The 19,406-nt window shown below is 42.9% G+C and overlaps 2 protein-coding genes across 7 annotated transcripts in view; one reads left to right on the top strand and one right to left on the bottom strand.

Moving 5' to 3' along the window:
* The window catches only part of MPP3 (MAGUK p55 scaffold protein 3), a 35,002-nt gene extending 31,024 nt beyond the window's left edge, over positions 1 to 3,978 (bottom strand). For 4 of the 6 annotated variants that reach the window (XR_010886478.1, XM_067311815.1, XM_067311816.1 and 1 more), the window contains exon 1: positions 3,808 to 3,978. Coding sequence is in view for 5 of the 6 variants with exons in the window: in XM_067311815.1 (XP_067167916.1) it covers positions 3,808 to 3,907 (100 nt within the window). In the remaining variant the exon portion in view is untranslated. Of the gene's footprint in view, positions 1 to 1,209; positions 1,321 to 3,807 lie in introns of all 6 variants that reach the window. The other 2 variants (XM_067311818.1, XM_067311819.1) reach the window with 1 other exon arrangement.
* Positions 3,979 to 4,168: 190 nt separating this feature from the next.
* On the top strand, positions 4,169 to 17,302 carry LOC106491787 (G protein-activated inward rectifier potassium channel 1-like). The gene is made up of 5 exons (XM_067311820.1): positions 4,169 to 4,250; positions 4,374 to 4,471; positions 7,398 to 8,443; positions 12,906 to 13,122; positions 15,001 to 17,302. The coding sequence occupies exons 3-5, from the start codon at positions 7,793 to 7,795 to the stop codon at positions 15,600 to 15,602; spliced, it is 1,470 nt and encodes a 489-aa protein (XP_067167921.1). The 5' UTR covers positions 4,169 to 4,250; positions 4,374 to 4,471; positions 7,398 to 7,792; the 3' UTR covers positions 15,603 to 17,302.
* Positions 17,303 to 19,406: the final 2,104 nt, after the last annotated feature.

Here is a 19,406-nt window from a genome sequence, read left to right as displayed (position 1 = left end):
CAAAAGCTTTGTAGATAACATGTTTTACAGGACTTCTATTATAGACTTAGTCAGCTACGCTTACTCAGGTACCATCTCGGTGATTATTAAGTTTACATAGGGATTTGTGGTTATCTTCCACTCATTTTTTTAATGGCTCCCTTCCTAAGCAGCCAATACAGCTCAAGATATAACACAGATCATGGTAAGGCAAAAACTACCAAAACAATATGTTTTTTAAAGCCATTACTTTTAAAATTTTCCTCTTCATGTTCATTTCCCTTTGTTCCTCTAACAGCTGGCCCTCTAACAAACTTTGCCTTACGAGAGAGACACAGCAGACTCACAGGGTAGCTGAATTATTTCCTTTGTTGCACAGTTACTAGCTCTACTTCCCAAGCAACTTTGCTTACCAGTGTTATCCCATCCCTCTACCTCTGAAGCACCTGTTAAGAAGTAAGTTCTGATCAGAGGAGGGTCAGAGTAGGTAGGGACTGATATAGACTTGTTGAGAACACTGCACTGGAAGCAAAGATTGTGACTAGTTTTCTAAAAAGTACCTCATCCTACACTAATTTTCCAAAAAGGAGGGTCAAACAGACAACCATGAGGTTTTTCCTGGTGGACCATGGCTGATAAAAAACCCAGACCCAGATGAAAAAACATCTGTTCCACAGGCTACTCTCTCAGTGACCTTCAGAGTGCATTTGGATCCAGGAGATTCAAACTCCTTTCTCCTGCTGTAACACTTGGTACCATCAGTGTATATGGCTTCACTCTGGGGAGAATACCAGAGAAGCTGGTTAGTAAGCCTTGAGTGGAATCACTGTTAAGTCGAAAGAGTAATAGTAACAAAGCTTACCAACGCTTATACAGAAAATGTTAACAAGCGACACAGCAAGCACCAGAGATGTAAAGAGTGACCTTTAATAAGCATGTGTGGAAGCCAGTATTATACTGAGAGGTCTGAGATTGTCCATAGGAGCCTGGCTACCAGCTTACATTCATGGGCTCTAAAGTTCTTATGAAACTAGGTGTTTCCTGAAATCTAACTTTATTCAGTTCCACCTTTTATAATCCACCTTCCTTGTATACTTTTAAGTAACTGCTAAGAAATTTAGTTGAGCAATCTTAATTCTATTTTATTTAATTACAAGTTGAATTCATTTCCTGCGTGAAAAACATGTACTAAGGTTTCAGTCACACGTTTAAAGCATGCAGGTAAGTTACCTGAGTCTTCCGAAAGCACTGGCATGGCTGTTTTCTTAATTTTAGAGACAAATGTTCAGCTTAAATCAAAATGATTATTTCTTCTTTTTGGACTGCAATTCAGAGGCAGTCCTGAAATGACAAAAGATAATACTTTTGAAGAAGCATCTGAGACAAATGGAGATTATGTAAAAATAGTAAATTCTTAGTACGTCTTTCTTTGAAGTGTTCAGCTTAACCTGAATCAGGCAGACTCCTGAAGTTATTCTGCTATGCAAATAATAACATCTAATATGTTATGTAATAACTATGTAACATCTTCGACAAAGCTGATGCTACAGAAAACAGATGATTCCTTATTCCATTCTGAGGCTAGCCACAGTTTTAGGAGGCCTAAACAACTGGCTGAAAAGATAGAAATGAAAAAAGCATGCAGCAGCATAGATGTCCAAAAGCAGTGTTAAAACCATATGCACAGGAACAGAGAGAGAATGCAGGAAGATGCCATCACGACAAGATGTTCTGGGGCTTCCTAGAACCACATCTGAAAGTAATTTACATCTGTTTGGCATTCTGATGCAGACCCTAACACAATTAGATGCAACTCATTAAAGCTAGTGGGAATGTCACTCCATTGACCTTGGTCATGGGTATTGAGGATGCTACCACAAATAAGGCTGCCTCCGTCACTCTAAATATCCCACTGGATGCTTTTATTGCTGTATTTTCCTTGTCACTTAGTGCAAATAACTTTGGAGTAATTTCAAACAGCAAACCTGAATCTACATTTAAAATCACCAGTCCAAGATGAAACTGTGTTCCAGAGCATTAAAATCTTGCTCATGCTTGTAAAATTCATCAAACTAATACTTGCAGAAAAAAACAGCCATAATATCACACAAAAAGTATTAGAAAGGAATTTGGGATCCTTCGCTCTTTGCTAAATGTAACAAAGGATGCTCATTGTGTTTCTGTTTGTAGATAAATCTCTGATATTTTGACCACATGACAAAAATTTTCTGGTTTTCTGATTAAATTTTAGTTTTATTAGCTGCCTGAAAATACCACAGTAACATAGGCTACACATTTATTTAACTTTCAGAAGTCATTCCACTACATACTGCTTAAAATAACAAACATATTTCACCTTTTCCCCCCAATACTGCATGCGAGAAGAAATATATAAGCAATTTAGTTAACCTCTGGTTCCCTCACGTATTTAAAATCTTCTCCAACTGGCAAGAAAGGGAATTTAAACTGTGCGCTCTGTTTTTGTGAGAATGCGTGCTTCCCCCAGTTGAACTTATTTAGCATCAGAAACCAGCAAGAAAACCGAGTTTTCTTCCAGGCCCTTAGTGAAGAAGCATCCTGTACAGGAGTCCGGAGCTTGCATGCATTACCATCTCAGAAACCTGACAGCAAACACAGGAAGGAGCACTGCAGTTAGAGGAGTTTGAAACAGCAATCGAAATGGAAGTTTCCCCCAGAAGCATCTCCGATGCTCTTTCAGAAGAACGAAAAGCGTTTCATGCCCAAGAACCAAGGTGCTGAAGCCCTGCTGGTGAGCGCTCCCCATGTCAATATTCAGGGCTGCCTATAAGGCACTAAATTCAGTCCTAGCCATGTGAAACTTCGAAGGGGGACTCAGCAATACGATTATGTCCTTTCAGCACAGTAGTACAAAACTACTCATCACCCCTTTCCTCTCCAGCTATCTACCCTAAGCTATAATTCACTTTTCAAGCATATCCTTGCTCAGCTGCTCCCGAAACAGAATATTTGAACCACTGTCAGTGCCTTGGAAAAAGACTGCTGATAGTGGGAAAGGGCCAAATTAACCGAACTGATGCTGTTCCTTTGGTCAAAAAGATTAAATAAAAATGAAATATGTTTTGGCATATCCTCACTACCTTAGAAAACAAACCTAATGTGGTCCACAGTCTAGAAATAGCATGAAGCTTCAGTAATCCAGATGTATTTTCCAAAGTGGGTAAAGGTAGTTGTGTTTTAACATCTTTTCAGGAGATCACCCTAGCGATCAGCTCAGAAAAGGCATCTGCATGCCAAGAGTCATAGTGGGCAGCTCTGACGGGATTTCTTCTCACTTTCCTTCTGTCTACAAGAAATGTCACAGCGCAGCAGAGCTAACCTGTCACTCTGCACCGTACTTGCTCTAGCGCTAAAAATGGCGGCTGCTCTGATGGCTGGGGGAAGCAGGGAGGAAACGGCGCGGCGGCCGCTGCTCGCCGGGGACGGGCTTTGCCTCAGCTCCGCGCCGCAGCCAGCCCAGACACCGCGGGGCGAGCCCAGCCTGGCGCCGCCCGGCCTCCTCAAGGCGCGGCGGGCAGACAGCGAGGCGGCGCCCCGCACTAGCCGCCCCGCCATGAGGCGATTCCCTCGGAGGAGGGCGCAGCGATCCCGCCAGGCCCGCCCCGACCGCCCGGCCTCTCCCGAGGCCGCCGCGCACCCCCAGCGGCCCCGTAGGCCCCCACCCGCCAGACCCGCGCCTCGCGGGCGGCGCTAGAGCCCGAGCCGGCTCCGCCCGGCCGCGAAATGGCGTCGCCCCGCCCGCCCGCGCGGGGTGCTACGGGCCCAGCGCTGCTGCTGGCAGAGCCTTACCTGCGGCCGTGGGCCCGGCCCGCGCGGTGCCGGCGCGCTGCCCCCGCGGGCCGCGCAGCCGCTCCGCGCCGCCCGGCAGCCCGCTGCGCGCCTTGCTCATGCGCCCCTAGAGCCGCTCTACGCGCCGCCCCCCTCCTTCTTCCCCTCCCTCCCCTCAGTTGCCGGGGGCGGCCGGGTGGTGCGGAGCGTGGCCGCAGCCCGCCCGGCTCGTTGTGCACAGCCGGGGATGTGCCGCGAAACCCCGGCCAAGAGCCGCGGCGGCAGCGCCCTGCCGACCCTAGCGGCTGCAGGCCCCGGCGCGGGGCTTCACCGCGGCGGCGGCGCGGGACCGCGGCATTGCCGCGAGGGGCCCGGGCAGCTCGCGAGGCCTCGGGGGCGCCCGCCCGGGCCGCCCCGCTCCGCGCCGCCCGGGCTCCAGAGCCCCTTTGCTGCAGTCACTCGGGGTGAGTCGGGGGTGGTGAGCGTGGTCCCCTCTTCCCCGCCGGCCAGCCGCTGCCGGACGCGGTGGCGTTTCACGTAGAGACTTGAAGCAGGACACTGCAGCAACTCTCTGGAATTTTTTGTAGGTAATTCATCCCACGAGGAGGGGACGTGGCATTGGAGCGTGCACAAAAATACTTGAGGATGAATCATGCTGATGGATATTTGCTGTCAGGCCTTAAAGGTAAAAACAAAGAGCTGTACTTGATGTGGTAAAAAGTGGGCAGGCAGTGGAGAGACACGCAGGGAGGGTTGATGAAAATCGCAGCCGCAAGGCAGAGGATGGCTTTGCTGGGATGAGGCTCTGCAGAGGTAGCACTTGTTACCAGAACAACTGGCATTTGTGGGCAATGTAGAGGCCAGGTACAGATGAGTTTCTGTTTGCAGAGTCTTCTCTCTAGGTCTTCAAATGGTTTTCCCTGATGTGAACAGTTGGTTAAAGTAAAAGATGGATTTCTACTTACCCAGGTTGTGTCCCCAGCCTGATGACTACACCACCGCTCTTACTGTGACGTTGCAGGGACAAGCAGAATGGCTAAAGCAGAGGAAAGAGTTCAGTTACGTTCGGAAAATTGCTGCAATTCAGATGTGAGGGAGCAAGATTAACGTGAGGGTCTGAGCACTTTTTTTGTGTTGCAGAATTCAGTATAACATTAAGTGAAGAGAGGCTTGTACACAAGCTTGTGCATCCATGTGGCTTGCACAGTTGGTACACAGGCAGCAAAGTCCCAAGATGTAAATTCCGTAAGGAGGGTTTAGAGTCACCGTCTGCTGGCACTCCGACATGCCTTGTGCCTAAAGTTGATTGGTCGGAGTCAAGAGGCCCATCGGCTTTATAATCCCTATAAAATACCACGCTGCCTGCAAGACCTGGCACAAATCGTAGTTTGAGATTGCTTTCAGACCTCAGGAGCAGGGATAGGATAATATATTAGCCACCTACCAGCTGCAGAAGTAACACTTCAGGAGTGTAGGCTCTTTGATCAGTCAAGCTTTTAAGATCAAGAACATCCTGCTTAAATATATTTTTACGCATATATGTGAAGGCTAGTCTGCAGCACACAATGTTATTCTGGAAAGAAGTAGTAAGTTATTTACCAAGGTATTTCCTAAGCGTGAATGATAATTTTATGCTTTATAAAATTTAATATATAATTAAATGCTAATTTCTCCAAAGTTATTCGTTAATTGTATGTCACTACTGCAATAAATGGCATTAATTAAAGACAAAATAGAAATGTTTCCTAGTATCCTCCTATGGCTTACCTGAACAAAGAATAATGTAAAAGAAAATAAATCTTTCTTTCAAGGTAGGGTACAAACATCAATGCTTCCATCTGCCTTGTCTTGGGATGTAAGTTCACTGCTGTGATTGTAAAAAGATAGGAAAACTTTTAAAATTTATTAAAATACAGAGAGAAAGGTACATGGCAACTTGCCAGCAGACTGCTTTGATCATTGTTATATGAATTTTCATTTCATTTGTAAAAATGCATACATAAATAGTTTCTTTAGACAAGTAGTTGTTAGACAAGTAATTGTCAAATCTTGTTATACTTCTTTACTAATACTTGTTCTTGACTGCAGATGGTTTAAGGATTTACTCAACATGGTTTTACAAATATGATGGCAGCAATGTTCCTAAATGCATATAGGAACAGTTGGTTTCTTCAACTATAAGTTAATCATTACATGAACAGATAATATGTTACCAGTCTGCTACAGTTCCAAGAAAACAAACAAACAAACAAATTGTTGTTTCTTGTATCGCCAGGATACAAGGACTTAAAAATCAGGCATATACTGTGCAATGGATTGCAGTGCAGGAACATTGGAACTAGCAATGTCTAAATTGGCTCCAGAGTGGAAAACACAGTAAATACGTTGCTGTGGTACTACACACAGACTAATAAGCCCCGCTGAGAGCCAGCAAGCTGCAATATCTGTACTGTAGTGGCCAGGATGAAAACCTGATGCAAGCTCTGTGTTCTTTCCATCTTGCTGCATTGCACAGTATAGATATAGATGACGTCACATGACAAAAGCTATCAACTGATGCTAAGTCTTGGCATCATTCACTTGACCTAGAAAAATGAAGGAGTGTGAAATTACCAGTTGTGGATTTTTGTGTCCTGAACAGCTAGCTAATCTAATTTCTCCTCAGTTCATGTTAGATAGTAAACCTCCCTCCGAAAGATACAATATATGCTTTTAAAAATTAATGTAGAATCAGAAGATAAACTCTTTCTTCTGCTATTGTCTCCCCCTTCTGAGTATTAGGAAGCTGCTCAACTAGATGGCACATGCCTGAAGAGAGATGAAAATGTTTTCCATTGGACTGTTAAAAGAGCTTTGTCAACATCTTGGATGATGCCTTCTTACTAACTGCACTACTGTAGTCTGTCTTTTGCAAGAAATATCAGAAAATAATATTTTTCTGATGATACTTGGGGAGAGGGAAATATTTTGATGAAATTTCTGTAGCCGAAGAGTATAATTAATCTCAAGTTGATTAGTTCATCCGATCCTTGCTTTCCATATTTACCATGAAAATGAAGTGCATGATTTGGGAAGAAATTAAAAGGAAGAAAGCTATGATCCGCCTAGGTCTGGAAAATAGGCCCCAGATATACCACAAAGCGTCTACTAGCTGCTAGGCATAGAGCCTTCTTGGAAAGTATTAATGAAGTGATGTCAAGACTGACAGCATGAACATCTTAAAAATAATTGGTTATGCTTTAGTATATGGTAAAAATACCGAAATAAAACTTCAGACAGACTAATAGTTTCTTTAATTCCCACTCTAGAACTAAAGCAAAACAGAGTCACCAGTTACTACAAACTAATTATTAAAATGTCAGTAACTGAATGAATGCAGGCTACAATTCTGTAATGATTTGCTGAAAATTAGGTTTTGAAATGACTCATCTGAATAGAAATAATGTTCTTATGTAACTGTGAATTAACTTCAAATACCACTGATTTTTGAGAAGTAACATTAAAAGTAATAACATGGCCAAAAAAGTCACTACCTGAGCCTCACTTATAGCTGCAAATGCATTTAGAAATTGTCATTTCTGATCTCAGATCTTTCTATCCATCAAAAACAGGAGAGCTGCACTGAAATCGCTTCAGGTTCTAGGGGGCTGCCTTTCAAACAGCCTCTCTGCTAGTTCAACTGTAAGAAGGAATGCACGAGTCGTAGAAGTGATTATGATCTAATTCTGATGGACTGGACTTTGTTTACTTGGAATACTTATTTTAAACACAGGCTGAGGATTCATGTGCTCGCATCTCTTTGTTTAAGAGCTGAGCTATCTCACGAGTTCCTTTTAAAATCCTTGATGCTGCTGGCAACACCGGCTCCCAGCGGATGACTCAGTGCTGCTCACATTATTATTCTAATCTCCGTCAGCCAGAACACCGCTAGCGGGGTGTTGCAGCGAGACTGCGCGCAGGCAGTGGGGCCCCACGGCACCTGTGGAGGGGCTCGGCACCTGACGGCATGTCGGCAGTGCGCAGGAAGTTTGGAGATGAGTACCAGGCTGTGGGCCTGGCCCATGGCGGCGCCCACAGGCAGCGGCAGCGCTTCGTGGACAAGAACGGGCGCTGCAACGTGCAGCACGGAAACCTGGGCAGTGAGAGCAGCCGCTATCTCTCTGACCTCTTCACCACACTGGTGGACCTCAAGTGGCGCTGGAACCTGCTCATCTTCCTGCTGACCTACACGGTGGCCTGGCTGGTCATGGCCTCCATGTGGTGGGGCATTGCCTACCTGCGAGGTGACCTGCACCGGGCGCATGACGAGACCTACAGCCCGTGCGTGGCCAATGTGTACAACTTTCCCTCCGCCTTCCTCTTCTTCATTGAGACCGAGGCCACCATTGGCTACGGGCACCGCTACATAACTGAGCGCTGCCCTGAGGGCATTGTGCTCTTCCTCTTCCAGTCACTGCTTGGCTCCATCGTCGATGCGTTCCTCATCGGCTGCATGTTCATCAAGATGTCTCAGCCCAAGAAGCGAGCCGAGACCCTCATGTTCAGCCGCGCTGCGGTGGTCTCGCAGCGGGATGGCAAGCTCTGCCTCATGTTCCGCGTGGGCAACCTCCGCAACAGCCACATGGTGTCTGCCCAGATCCGCTGCAAGCTGATCAAGGTGAGGCCTGGGATGCAGAATTGTCGCAGGGAGGGGTACTGCTGCATGCCCTTTAGCGGGGTGGTAGTTGGGAATAAGAAATTGATTATACCAGTTTTGTGGTGATACTGAGTCAGTCCTAGTGCTCACCGAGGACAAAGGCCAACTGTGACCCTTTCTTTCCCTTGGGTGTAGGTCCGTGGGGAGTTTTAACTTTCAGTTCCTTCCCCCAGGGTTCCTGCCAGGGGCCTTTCAGCATTTCAGAGAGACCCTCTGTAAGCTTTTGTGGAAAAGCCCTTTAATCGTCACCAGTATCGATTTATTAGGCACTGGCAATGTTCAGCAGAATTCAGAATGCAAGGAAGAACTGGAAATCAAAGGAAATCATAACCAAGGAATAAAGAAACCCTCAGGAGACAGTGGAGTGTGGCAGGCACAGATATACGGGGCGAGAATAGGATGGAAGGCAGATACTGTGTGCGGCATGCTGACAGAAAGGCAGCTATGTCATGTCACAGGAGTGTGCTTGATGGGGAGCATCAGAAGCTTAATGCCAGCCATGATTTTGATTTCAGAATATCATACATGAGTGTCATAACTGTTCTGTATTCTCTATTCTCCAAAAGAGGATACTAATTCTCCTTCTGGAGCAATGGGCCATTTTTATAATCGGCAGAAGCAAGCCTTATGTGGTAGGTGACTGGACAACAGTAAATACAAAAGGCTGATTTTTTGTTTGTTGTGCAGAAGGCTTGACTTAATTGATATTCTTTGACAAGAAAAATCAATAGTTAAAAAGGATACGCTACTAGGAATCAAAAAGAGGCTGGATATGTATACGGAGACAAACTGTCCTGAACTATAACGGAGCAGTTTTTGTAAGATTCAGAAAGCCAAATGATCCATGATTTGTGTTGATCTCTAACTATTAAAAAATAGCAGAAAGCTTTCTCTAAAGTATTTAATTCTGGCCATCCTCCAAGTTGGAATGTAAGTCAAAGTGGAATAGGAGCAGTGTAACAGTTGTGATTTTAGGATGCTAGTAATTCACTGTAAATTGTTTTTGAAATAAGACAATGTAGACACAGCCTGATGCGCTGTCTCCTAATAATCCTGTTGCTACGCAGTACCAGTATGGAGATGACTGGCACAGAAAACATGAGGCCAATTGATAGATCTGCTTGACTGTCCTGTAGTCCTATGGTGAATGTGAGGTAACTCACTTACCATTTACCTTCAGCGAGTCCTGCCTTTTTGTTGTTTGTGCTCCGAGTTGTGCTTTGTCCAGTGCTGCTGACAGCTGATCTTGCTAGACTTCTTCTGCACCTGATTAGATAGCTAGATTTTTTTACTTCTGTCACAGTAAAGCAATGTGAAGAAATGTGTCTTATCACATTTTTGTACTTGAGATAGGAGCCATATTTAGCAGTGAACATAGTGTTTCAGTGGGACCAATGGAGCCCAGAGGATTTACCTTTGCAAAGAAAGTACACCAATCTAAGTCTGTCTGAATGGCATTTACTGAAAGTGTGATGTATACTGCAGGATACTTGTTAGATTAAACTGGTGCCATCACAGAGTGTTGTCTTTTTTTGGTCTGGAAGCTGACTACCAACGTGGTGTAGTGATGTCACAGAGAAGTCTGGGGCCCTTTTTGGAGTGAATTGTGGAGAGTTTAGAGAATGGAGTTACAAGACTAAGCATACTTGTTTCAGCTGAAACTTTTTCAGAAACCTGAGTCATGCTAATTTACATTGAGTGCTCTAGAAGCAGGAAAAAGCAAACTGTTGGAACAAAGAACAGAAAGAAGCTGGTTGGAACTCCTTGCTGGATATGTGCAGTTCCAGGTCCCAGTGCAGTTATAACTACAACAATGTGTCCAGTTAAAGAAGGATGTTCATGAACAACAGGATTTAGAAAAGAGCTCCAAGAAAGAATAAAGGGTAGAAGTGAAGACTCAAAGGGCATAAAATGTTTGGCCGGACACAGAAACAGGCTAAGGCATGATGCGATGACATTCTACCTATATGTACTAGGAAATGTAGTAATTGATTTAGCTCTTCAATCAAGTAATAAGAGAGAAAACGGGGGCAAGGAGTTGAAGATGGAAAAATCCAGACACGTAAGGAGGTTTTTTTTTTTTTTTTTTTTCCCGTAGCTGCAAGGCAACTAACCTTTGGAGCAACTCTTCTACATCTTTGAATTCTCCATCTCTGGCCACATTAAAAATGAAAGCTGGAGCATTTCTAAATAATTACACCTTTGTGCAAGCATGTATTGATCCGTGAAAGTTATTTGGCTCGTGCTATGCGGGATGTCAAAATATAGAATCACTGGTGTTCTTCCAAACACACTGCTGACAGTTTGTAGTCCTGTGCCTTCCACTGTCTTTCTGTGCTCCTTCGAGTAAAACTATATGCAATGAAGCTCTCTGGCTAGGAATCTTAACAGCTTATGGCTATTGAATTACCTTCATTTGGGTGCAGTGATTACTTTTTACTTAAGAAATTTATTTCTTTTTAAAATTCTCTGTGTCCTATGTAAATCAGGCCTGTATGTAGATGCTGCTGAATACGTCAACAAATTTTTGCTTTCTCCCAGATTACACGTTATCTCTAATCATCCTCATTGGATTTGTTTACTATTGAATGCATTTGATAGAAGACCCCTGCAAAGAGAAAAGTGGCTTGTAGACAGAGTTCTGAAGTCTTTCAGGCAGTGATTTGTGCAAACATGCACATCTTTGGCTGTGTAATTGTTTTTGATGAAAGTTTGGGAAAATTTGAGATTTGAATGTGGGTTCATACAGCTCACACTGAGCATTGTTACCTTGGAGCAAAGATCATATATTGCCAGCTGATCTATGCACCCACTGAAAGAACAGTAGCCAGGCAACAAAAGCAGTGACATAGTCTGCAGCTGGTTTGACAGGTTCCCTCAGGGAAAGAGAAGGGATGTTTTGCAGTAGTTTGATTAAACCTTCACATGTGACAGACACTGTCATGATTGCTATGTAAGAGTGGTTTTGATTGCTTTTATGTTCCAGTGCTGTAAGTCTTTTATCTTTCAAAGCACAAAGATTCTGTGAGAAAAGTTTTACAAGCAATCAACTGACATTCTCCCTGGCCTCATCAGTAGTGGGGACTAAGGGAGAACTTGGTTGTTTAGATAGGAAGAAATATGTTTTTCTCAGCAGAAAAACAGACACATAGCACATAATTAAAACAGTGCATTTTATTTCATAAAGCGACAGTGCCTTACCAGCTACTGAACTGGTTATGTAATCACCAGTAAATACCAGGCAGTTGGATATTCCAGAATTTTTAAGATACAAGTGGAGAGACAATTTGAAAGTACACTAGCTGCTTAAAGATTTTTTTTAAAAGACAGAATACCAGTCTGGTCTAAGTCAACAGCAAAGCTGCTAGCTTCACTGGGCTATACCTCACACAGAGAACAAGCTCAGATTGTTACCTAACGTTAATGAATGGAGTTTCCAAGCAATGAAGCCAATACATTTGTCAATACTAATGCACACAGTTAGAACTGTTTAGTTACTATGTAATAATTTACTATTTATAATCAATAAATCAGCTTCTTCACAAAGAGTTGCATGCTTTCTAATCAAACAATAAGCAGAAAAGATTTTAAATACGCTCTGCAAATCTTGAATTTTAACGGGTCATTTCCACCAGAGACTTTTAGAGCAATTAGCTGAGGAGCTGTCTGGCCTGCTGACATGCATTTTTAGTTATACTTTGAATACTAGGGAAGCTTTGGGGGACCAGGAAAAAGTAAGCTAACATATCAATATTTTTAACTGATCAGCAAAATGACCTTAATAAAAATGGGGCACCTAGCCTAATAACAATCATGAGAAATATCATAAAATAGGTGGTACATGCTAACTGGCAAGGGATGATGGCATATTTGATATCAATTCAGATGGTGTTTTGGAAACAAGACTTCTCAGACATACTTTACGATTACTATGATGCCTACCTTTAAGTCCTTTGAGTTAATACAGGACAGTGTATGACAAACAAAAAAACAGTAATGTATAAAAGTAATGTAACATGAATTCAGACAGTGGCACCTGCTTTGTAGATTTCGAGATGTAGTCATTAATGGAAACTTTTGCAGCAAGATGATCATAGTGACTATCTGTTATAAGGCATATGGTACCTGATATTTTTGTCAGTGATTTGTAAAATAGGTATATATCATAATAAAGTTTGTAGGTTATGATGAGGTCTAGTGGCATGGTAAGAAATGTCAAAATTGGTCATATATAGTGGCTTTGTAATATTTAGCATTACTTATATCTCCATATGATGACCCCAGACCTAATATGTAGGTAACAATGTCATGAAATAGGCATGTTCAGATCTGATTGCATTACTTCTCCTGTTTTGCTTTTGACTGCGTTGCTTCTTGTGTTTTGCTTCCTGTGGTGATCACTGAACTGATTTTTTATCTTTAGTCCCGACAGACACCAGAGGGAGAATTTCTGCCGCTAGACCAGTGTGAACTGGATGTTGGATTTGGAACTGGAGCTGACCAGCTGTTTTTAGTTTCCCCATTAACCATCTGTCATGAAATTAACTCAAAGAGCCCCTTTTTTTGTCTCTCACAAAGATCATTAAGAAGCGAGCAGTTTGAAATAGTTGTCATCCTTGAAGGAATCGTTGAGACTACAGGTAAGATTTAGAATAATATGCATACTCTAATTTTTACTTTTTGTCTTAAATCCTGATATTTATAGCAAGGCAGTTGTTACTCCCTGCAGGTTCCTGAATGCTCCAGAATATCCTTCCTTGTGCTACAGAGCTTCAGTAGACCTCCCTTTCCCATAGGGCTCTGCATTACTGGTGTCCAAAATGGCCAGTACATCCGAGAAGAGATGCACCCTGCTGGTCTTTGAGTATGCCCTGTAGAGCAGTGCAGCACACTTCTTCTGTTTTAAGGACAACCACTACAAAAGAATGTAAAGCCTTAATATTTGCCAATGCTGCAAAATCACCATGAACCTAGTTTGCATCAAAATTAATGCAGAATAACAAATGCAGTTATATAGTCTAAATACAGACCACATAGTTGTAAAGACTATAGGAACAGGTGAAGAGACCAGGCAAGTATTGCCAGGGCATTTTTTTTTTCTTCTTTAACTTTGGTTTATTTGAAAAGAATTTCTGACATGGCGTTGTCCAGATGTCAGCTTACTTTGTGACTTTGTATTTTGAGGACTTAATTGTTCCACAAATCCATTGACCATACGCTATGGTCACATAAGAAGCTCTGCATTGAGAATTCATGAGTACTGTTAGAGACGAAATGATTCAGTGGGTTCACTGACATTCTGATCTTCCTCTCCCCTCTTCTGGGGATTTGTTAAACTTTGATTCATCAAGGGGCATTTTCATCCTTCTTTCAACAAGATTATCAGTTGCCTGACTCCTGCCTTAGAAACAGTAATGTCCTTTGGGCACAGCCAAGTGCAGTTCTCTCATGCCAGACAGGACACAGACCTGACTGATTACTATCTAGGTGCTGGACTGAGCCCTAAACAAAGAAACAGTCCACTGGGGCAGAACACTCTTTCGCATCGGGTGGGGCAGTCTTCAGATCTCCTCTGAACCTCTTCTCATCCTACCGCTGAACCGTGCATCTTAAAAAAACATAACTTGATAACCGCACTTAATATAATTACCTAATTGGGTATCCATGGGAAGCATATCACACTTACTGTCTGAGAAAGGATGTAAGAGTAATCAGCTAATTGGGTGTAAATCAGAGTTTTGGGTTACTGACTGCTAACTCTGCCCCTGAAGAATACGATGACAGGAAATCTTAAAGTTCTACTCTCTTGGAATTCTTGTATTAATTATCATCAACACATTTGTGCTGAGATTGTAATAGATTTGTTGACTTGATTAGAACACATTTGAACCGTCAGTTAATGGTCAATTCACACATGTAAATACTGCCAATGATGTATATTTGTGCTAAGCGGAACAAATTCTTCTACAATCCTTATAGTGGTATATATGCCTTAGAATGGAAGATGGTTGCGGTGTTTCTGCACAACTTTAATTTTGGAATGTTCATTATTTAGAGAAAAAGTAGCCTGGCATATAGAAGGAATACAACATTAAATTTTTCATTTATCTCTAGTTCCCCCCACTCCCGATCTTTGCTGAGAGTTCTGTTTTCATTTAAGCTTCTGCCAAGCAATGCTTTTTTTCTGCCAACATGACTTCCAAGAAACTCTATTAACCGTAAAGAATAAGACTGTTGTTGCTTGTGAGAGATTGTCTTCATTTTATGTTTTGCTTTGTTCAAAAAGCATTGCTTGGTGTGAACCTGCAATATTTAATCCAATACTTGTTTAAAAAAAATAGTCAGTCAGAGGCACTCTGACTGTTGGAAGATTGGCTAGGAACATAGCTCCTTTTTATAATGCATACGTTTGTTAGCTCGCAGAATAAGATTGGTCTTGCATTATATTTTTTGTTCTGTATGCTGGTCTAGTTGCTCATGTTACAATGTCAGCGTTCCTATCTCTCTCTTTTTTGTAGGAATGACATGTCAAGCTAGGACATCGTACACAGAAGATGAAGTTCTTTGGGGTCACAGGTTCCTCCCGGTAATGTCCCTGGAAGATGGCTTTTTCCGTGTTGATTACTCTCAGTTTCATGCTACATTTGAAGTCCCCACTCCTCCTTACAGCGTTAAAGAACAAGAAGAAAACCTGTGTCTGTCATCTCTTCTGAATAGTCCTATCAGTGACAACAAAAGCAGAAGAGAACAGTTTTTCTCGCTTGACTGCATTGATATTGCTGGAGAGAAAAACAAGCTTCCTAGTAAGCTTCAGAAGATTAGCTCAAGAAAGGAAGACCTTCCAAGAAGGGCCTTGAGAATCAGTTCCAGCAATGTAGAGAAGACTTGCAGTACCGGAGATCTCTTGAAAATTCAACAAGTAAGTCCCATCTCCAACAGCAAAGATTGTGATGAAGGGATACAATTGAAAGCCTTAAAAATCAACGCTGAGTCTTTGACTCTGTCTACCGCACATCTTGAGTTCCAAAAGAAGCCTCCAAGTATGTGCGCTCTAGAGATGAAATTGGAAGATAATCTGCCTGCCAAACTTCGAAAAATGAGCTCTGATCACCTCTCTTAAGAGCAGAAGCAACAGGAGTTGGTGCTGATAAACTATATTCAAGACTGCTGGCCTGAAGAGTTGTCTTATACTAATGTAATAATTTGGTTTTGCTACTTTTCAAGAATTAGCTTTTGTATAATACAGATGCAATTTAGGTAGTGTATTAAGGGTTTGAGGGACGGTAAGTTTAGACTCTTGCACCAAAGAGGTTGCTGGCCTAATGATGTTTATTGGCATGCTCATGACAAATCAACGTTGTCTTCCATATATGTAGATGCTTTCTAATGAAGCAAGGACCAGATCCTTGGTTGCAGAGTCAAATGTTCAGAGATTAGGCAAAAAAAGGGTGTAAAACCAGCTAAAACACAATTTTGTGCTGCTCAGATCTTGGGCTATGTGTGATGCACAGAACACAAGAACACAGAAAGAATCTGAGATGCTGCACTATTGTAGTCCGGTTTTTTCTTCATGACCCTGCTGGAAGGCAGCCTTCCTACACAGCCTAATGGTACACATCCTCCTTTCTCAGCAACTGTGGCAGGCCAACTCCACCCTCCCAGAGACTCATTCACTGTCATTCAGGTTAAGGGAGCAGCTTGCAATAGCCATTTGTGTGGTTTATGTCTCATATAAGCTCTCATAAACATGAGAAGCATCTATCCTGTCCAAAATTAGACCCCAGCATTGGATCAGGTGGCTCATGCCCTAAATGCAGTTGAATTCTAACTATCACCCACCACTCAGCTTGAAGGGAACATGAGGTGAGTAGCTCAAATGTAGACATCCCAAATTAGTGGTATGTTGCATACCTCAACTTCATAAAATACTAGTTTGGAGACTCCTGGTAAGTAAATAAAAGCAAAGCACTAGATAATTTTCAGTCATTACATGAATGAACAATTATATATACATCTCAGGAGTTTTACTAATGGATAGTAAGGGTCTTTGATGCTGCGCATTTGTTTTTGTTACATTTGCCTTCCCTGCTTACATATCATTTTAATCAATTTATACATATCAATTTAATCATTTTTTAGACTTGAAATTTGTAATATGCGATTCATTTCAGGTTAGAACTCTGTATAAACATCAGTATTTTCAGATACTGAAAGAAAAGACAGCATAGTATCTGTAAAGTCTCTTACAGATTTCTCTAAGTGACTGGCCTGAACAAGAGGGCAAATGCTCTTTTCAGTTTTCTTTTTTAATCTTGCCTAACTGAAATGGTGTTTTGCCGTACTAAGCATCAGGAAATGATGAGAACTAGACTTGGGCTTTCTTAGATTTCCTGTGGTGCCATACTTTGTAATAATCACATTTCTATGTTAGTATTCTGCTGTCCATCTTAACCTGTGAACGTGTTTTCTTTTGGGGGTCAGTAGTGAGCAAGCATAGTCAGAATTCACTATTTTGTAAAATATGATGATCAGTAGCTCAGAATATTGGGAGTTTATCATTAGCAGAGCATTCCACAAGAGAAGAATCAAATTCTGTTCTTGTTACATGATAGAATTCAGTCAAATTAAAAGGGGTTGCTGTGGGCATATCAGTCAGCAATGCACGCCTTCATAAATAAAACAGAGAAGTAAAGTGATTTATCCAAGCCAGGCATAGAACATGTGTTCTTGCTTTTGATCTCTTGCCTAGAGTGTGAAACTGGTATTTTGCACAGGTTAGAGTTTGCTTGTTTCTTTTCCTGAATATAAACTTCAACATTATATACACATTGAAGTCTGTATTTTCATACACAAAATATACTAGTATGGGATATGTAGATGACTGTAAAGTCTTGATGAATGATGACTCTCTCCATTCTTCAGAACAGTCATTAATATAAAATAAAATTACATCCACCTTGGGTCTCAAGCATTCCCGTGAGTCAGTAAACTCAGAGTGCATTTCAAATAGACACAAAAGCACTGAGCAAGTGCACTGTGTCTTTCTGCTTTTTCATGTAGCTATTTGAAAGGTTGTTCTGTAAATATTATGCAGCTGTCAGGCATGTAAGGCATTATTCTGCATGCTGTCTTCTGGAGGGTGGTCCTAAACTATTTTCATTTTTCCCAGTTCTTAGCTGCTCCTACAGTGGCAGGATAGATTTAGAGAAAGCCTCCCGGGACTTTCCTGTAGACCAGTCTCAGTGTTGCAGAGAATCAACTCTCCAGAGGTAATACAGGAGAGCTCACAAGCTGTGTTGTAGTTTTCTGTGCTCCCTTTTGTGACAAAAATAATTGCCCAAGTACTTCTAGAAACCCTTTAAGCCACTCTGTGCCTACTGTATGAAGTGTAAAGTGTCTTGAATGCGTGGTCCCAGGACTGATGGTTCTAGTGTACGTCTCATAGCACTATTACAAGGAGCGCATTTGCTCCGGAAAAGAGGATGAAGGAGTGGAAAGTCAACTCGTAAAGGTAAAGCAAGACCACGGGGAGCCCGGAGATCCAGGCGGGCTGGGAGGAAGCACGGAGGGGAGATCTGCGTGGCCCCAGGAAGGCATCAAGGGGCCCCCAGCGCCAGCAGGACCAGTGATGTGGGTCCGGCAGCACGGACTGGGGATGGGCCAGGCCCTCTGGGGACCGCACATGGTGGAGGAGGATGGCAGCTACCTGGCTGCAACGGCCGCCGTAGCACAGCAACGGCGTGGGGGGGGGGGGGGGGGAGCGCCCGGCGATGACGTCTGCAGCTCGGCCGCTGCACTGCGCATGCCTGCAACTGCCGCCTTCATGGCCGCCACCCTGTGCGCAGTGCTGGGCAACACAGGCGGCCATGCTCACTGCTCCCAGGCCGTGGGAGCAGAAAGTTCTGACTTGAAGGCAAATTGTTTCTTGCAGCTGGGTTTGAAGAAGCTGGCTACCAATCAAAAGTAATGACAATTCTGTGGAGTCACTGGAAGTTTTTAAAAGACAGTATTTACCTTTTATAGAAGGCTATGCACCTTCATTACTAATACCTGTAGTAATCAAGCCAGGTAAGTGGCACATAGGTGATCAAGCCATTAGTCTTTTTCACATAGTAATAGCCTTTAGGCTGTGATCACTGTTAGAAAAGTCCAGCTATTTTAGCAATGGAACAAGCCCTTTTAGCTTGTTTCCTGTAGTACCACAGAAGGTGATCAGAATACTAATGTTTTCATGCTTTAACGTGGTAGACATACTCTGTGCAAACACCTCTTACTGTTTAATAATGAAAACTGAGCAGTCCATCAAGAAAATAGTGCAGCTTTCTTTTAGCTATTTATTTTGTTTAACAATAAAGGCAAGAGGTTGAAAGTCCTAAAGACGACTGCTGCTTGTTTAATGGTTGCAAATTGTCCCATTAAGTAGTTTTTTTTTTTTTAATACAGCCTGTGCGTATTTTTTGTCTGTATTTTGCAATGTTCAAATGAAAGCTTTGTTACTAAAGTGCCTAGTATAAACGGCTTGAGTACGAAATACAGAGAATCTGTGTCTCGCAGCGGGCACTATAAATAACGGTATATCAGATTAGATGATGGCAGTGAAATATCTCCAAAGACCAGTTCTGAAGTTGCATGTTGGCACATAGTTATAGGATGCGAAGTCATTATCACGGCTGCTATCGAAGTATTGCTCTTCCGTGCGAGCCCAGCACGGCTGTAACGCGGCTCCGTGCTGTCCTCACCTGGTTACAAACCGGTACTGCAGCCGGGCGAACAATGCGTGCGCCCTGCCGCCCCCGCCACGCTCAGTTGCCCACGGGTGGTGACCAGCCGGTACTGCAGAGAGGGACCGCGTGCATGCGCAGTAGTTCATACACACGCTCACTGCTGCCTTCAGGTGATGGCAGGTAAGTGCTGCACAGAGCGG

Source organism: Apteryx mantelli, chromosome 28 (assembly GCF_036417845.1).
Source record: "Apteryx mantelli isolate bAptMan1 chromosome 28, bAptMan1.hap1, whole genome shotgun sequence".
NCBI classification, from domain to species: Eukaryota; Metazoa; Chordata; class Aves; order Apterygiformes; family Apterygidae; genus Apteryx; species Apteryx mantelli.
This window is presented reverse-complemented; position numbering and strand designations above follow the sequence as displayed.

Excerpts from the sequence above, each read along its gene's own strand:
- LOC106491787 (XM_067311820.1), top strand. The coding sequence starts at position 7,793 with ATGTCGGCAGTGCGCAGGAAGTTTGGAGATGAGTACCAGGCTGTGGGC. Across the intron at positions 8,444-12,905 it reads TCCGCTGCAAGCTGATCAAG|TCCCGACAGACACCAGAGGG; the intron begins GTGAGGCCTGGG and ends TTTTATCTTTAG. Across the intron at positions 13,123-15,000 it reads AGGAATCGTTGAGACTACAG|GAATGACATGTCAAGCTAGG; the intron begins GTAAGATTTAGA and ends TCTTTTTTGTAG.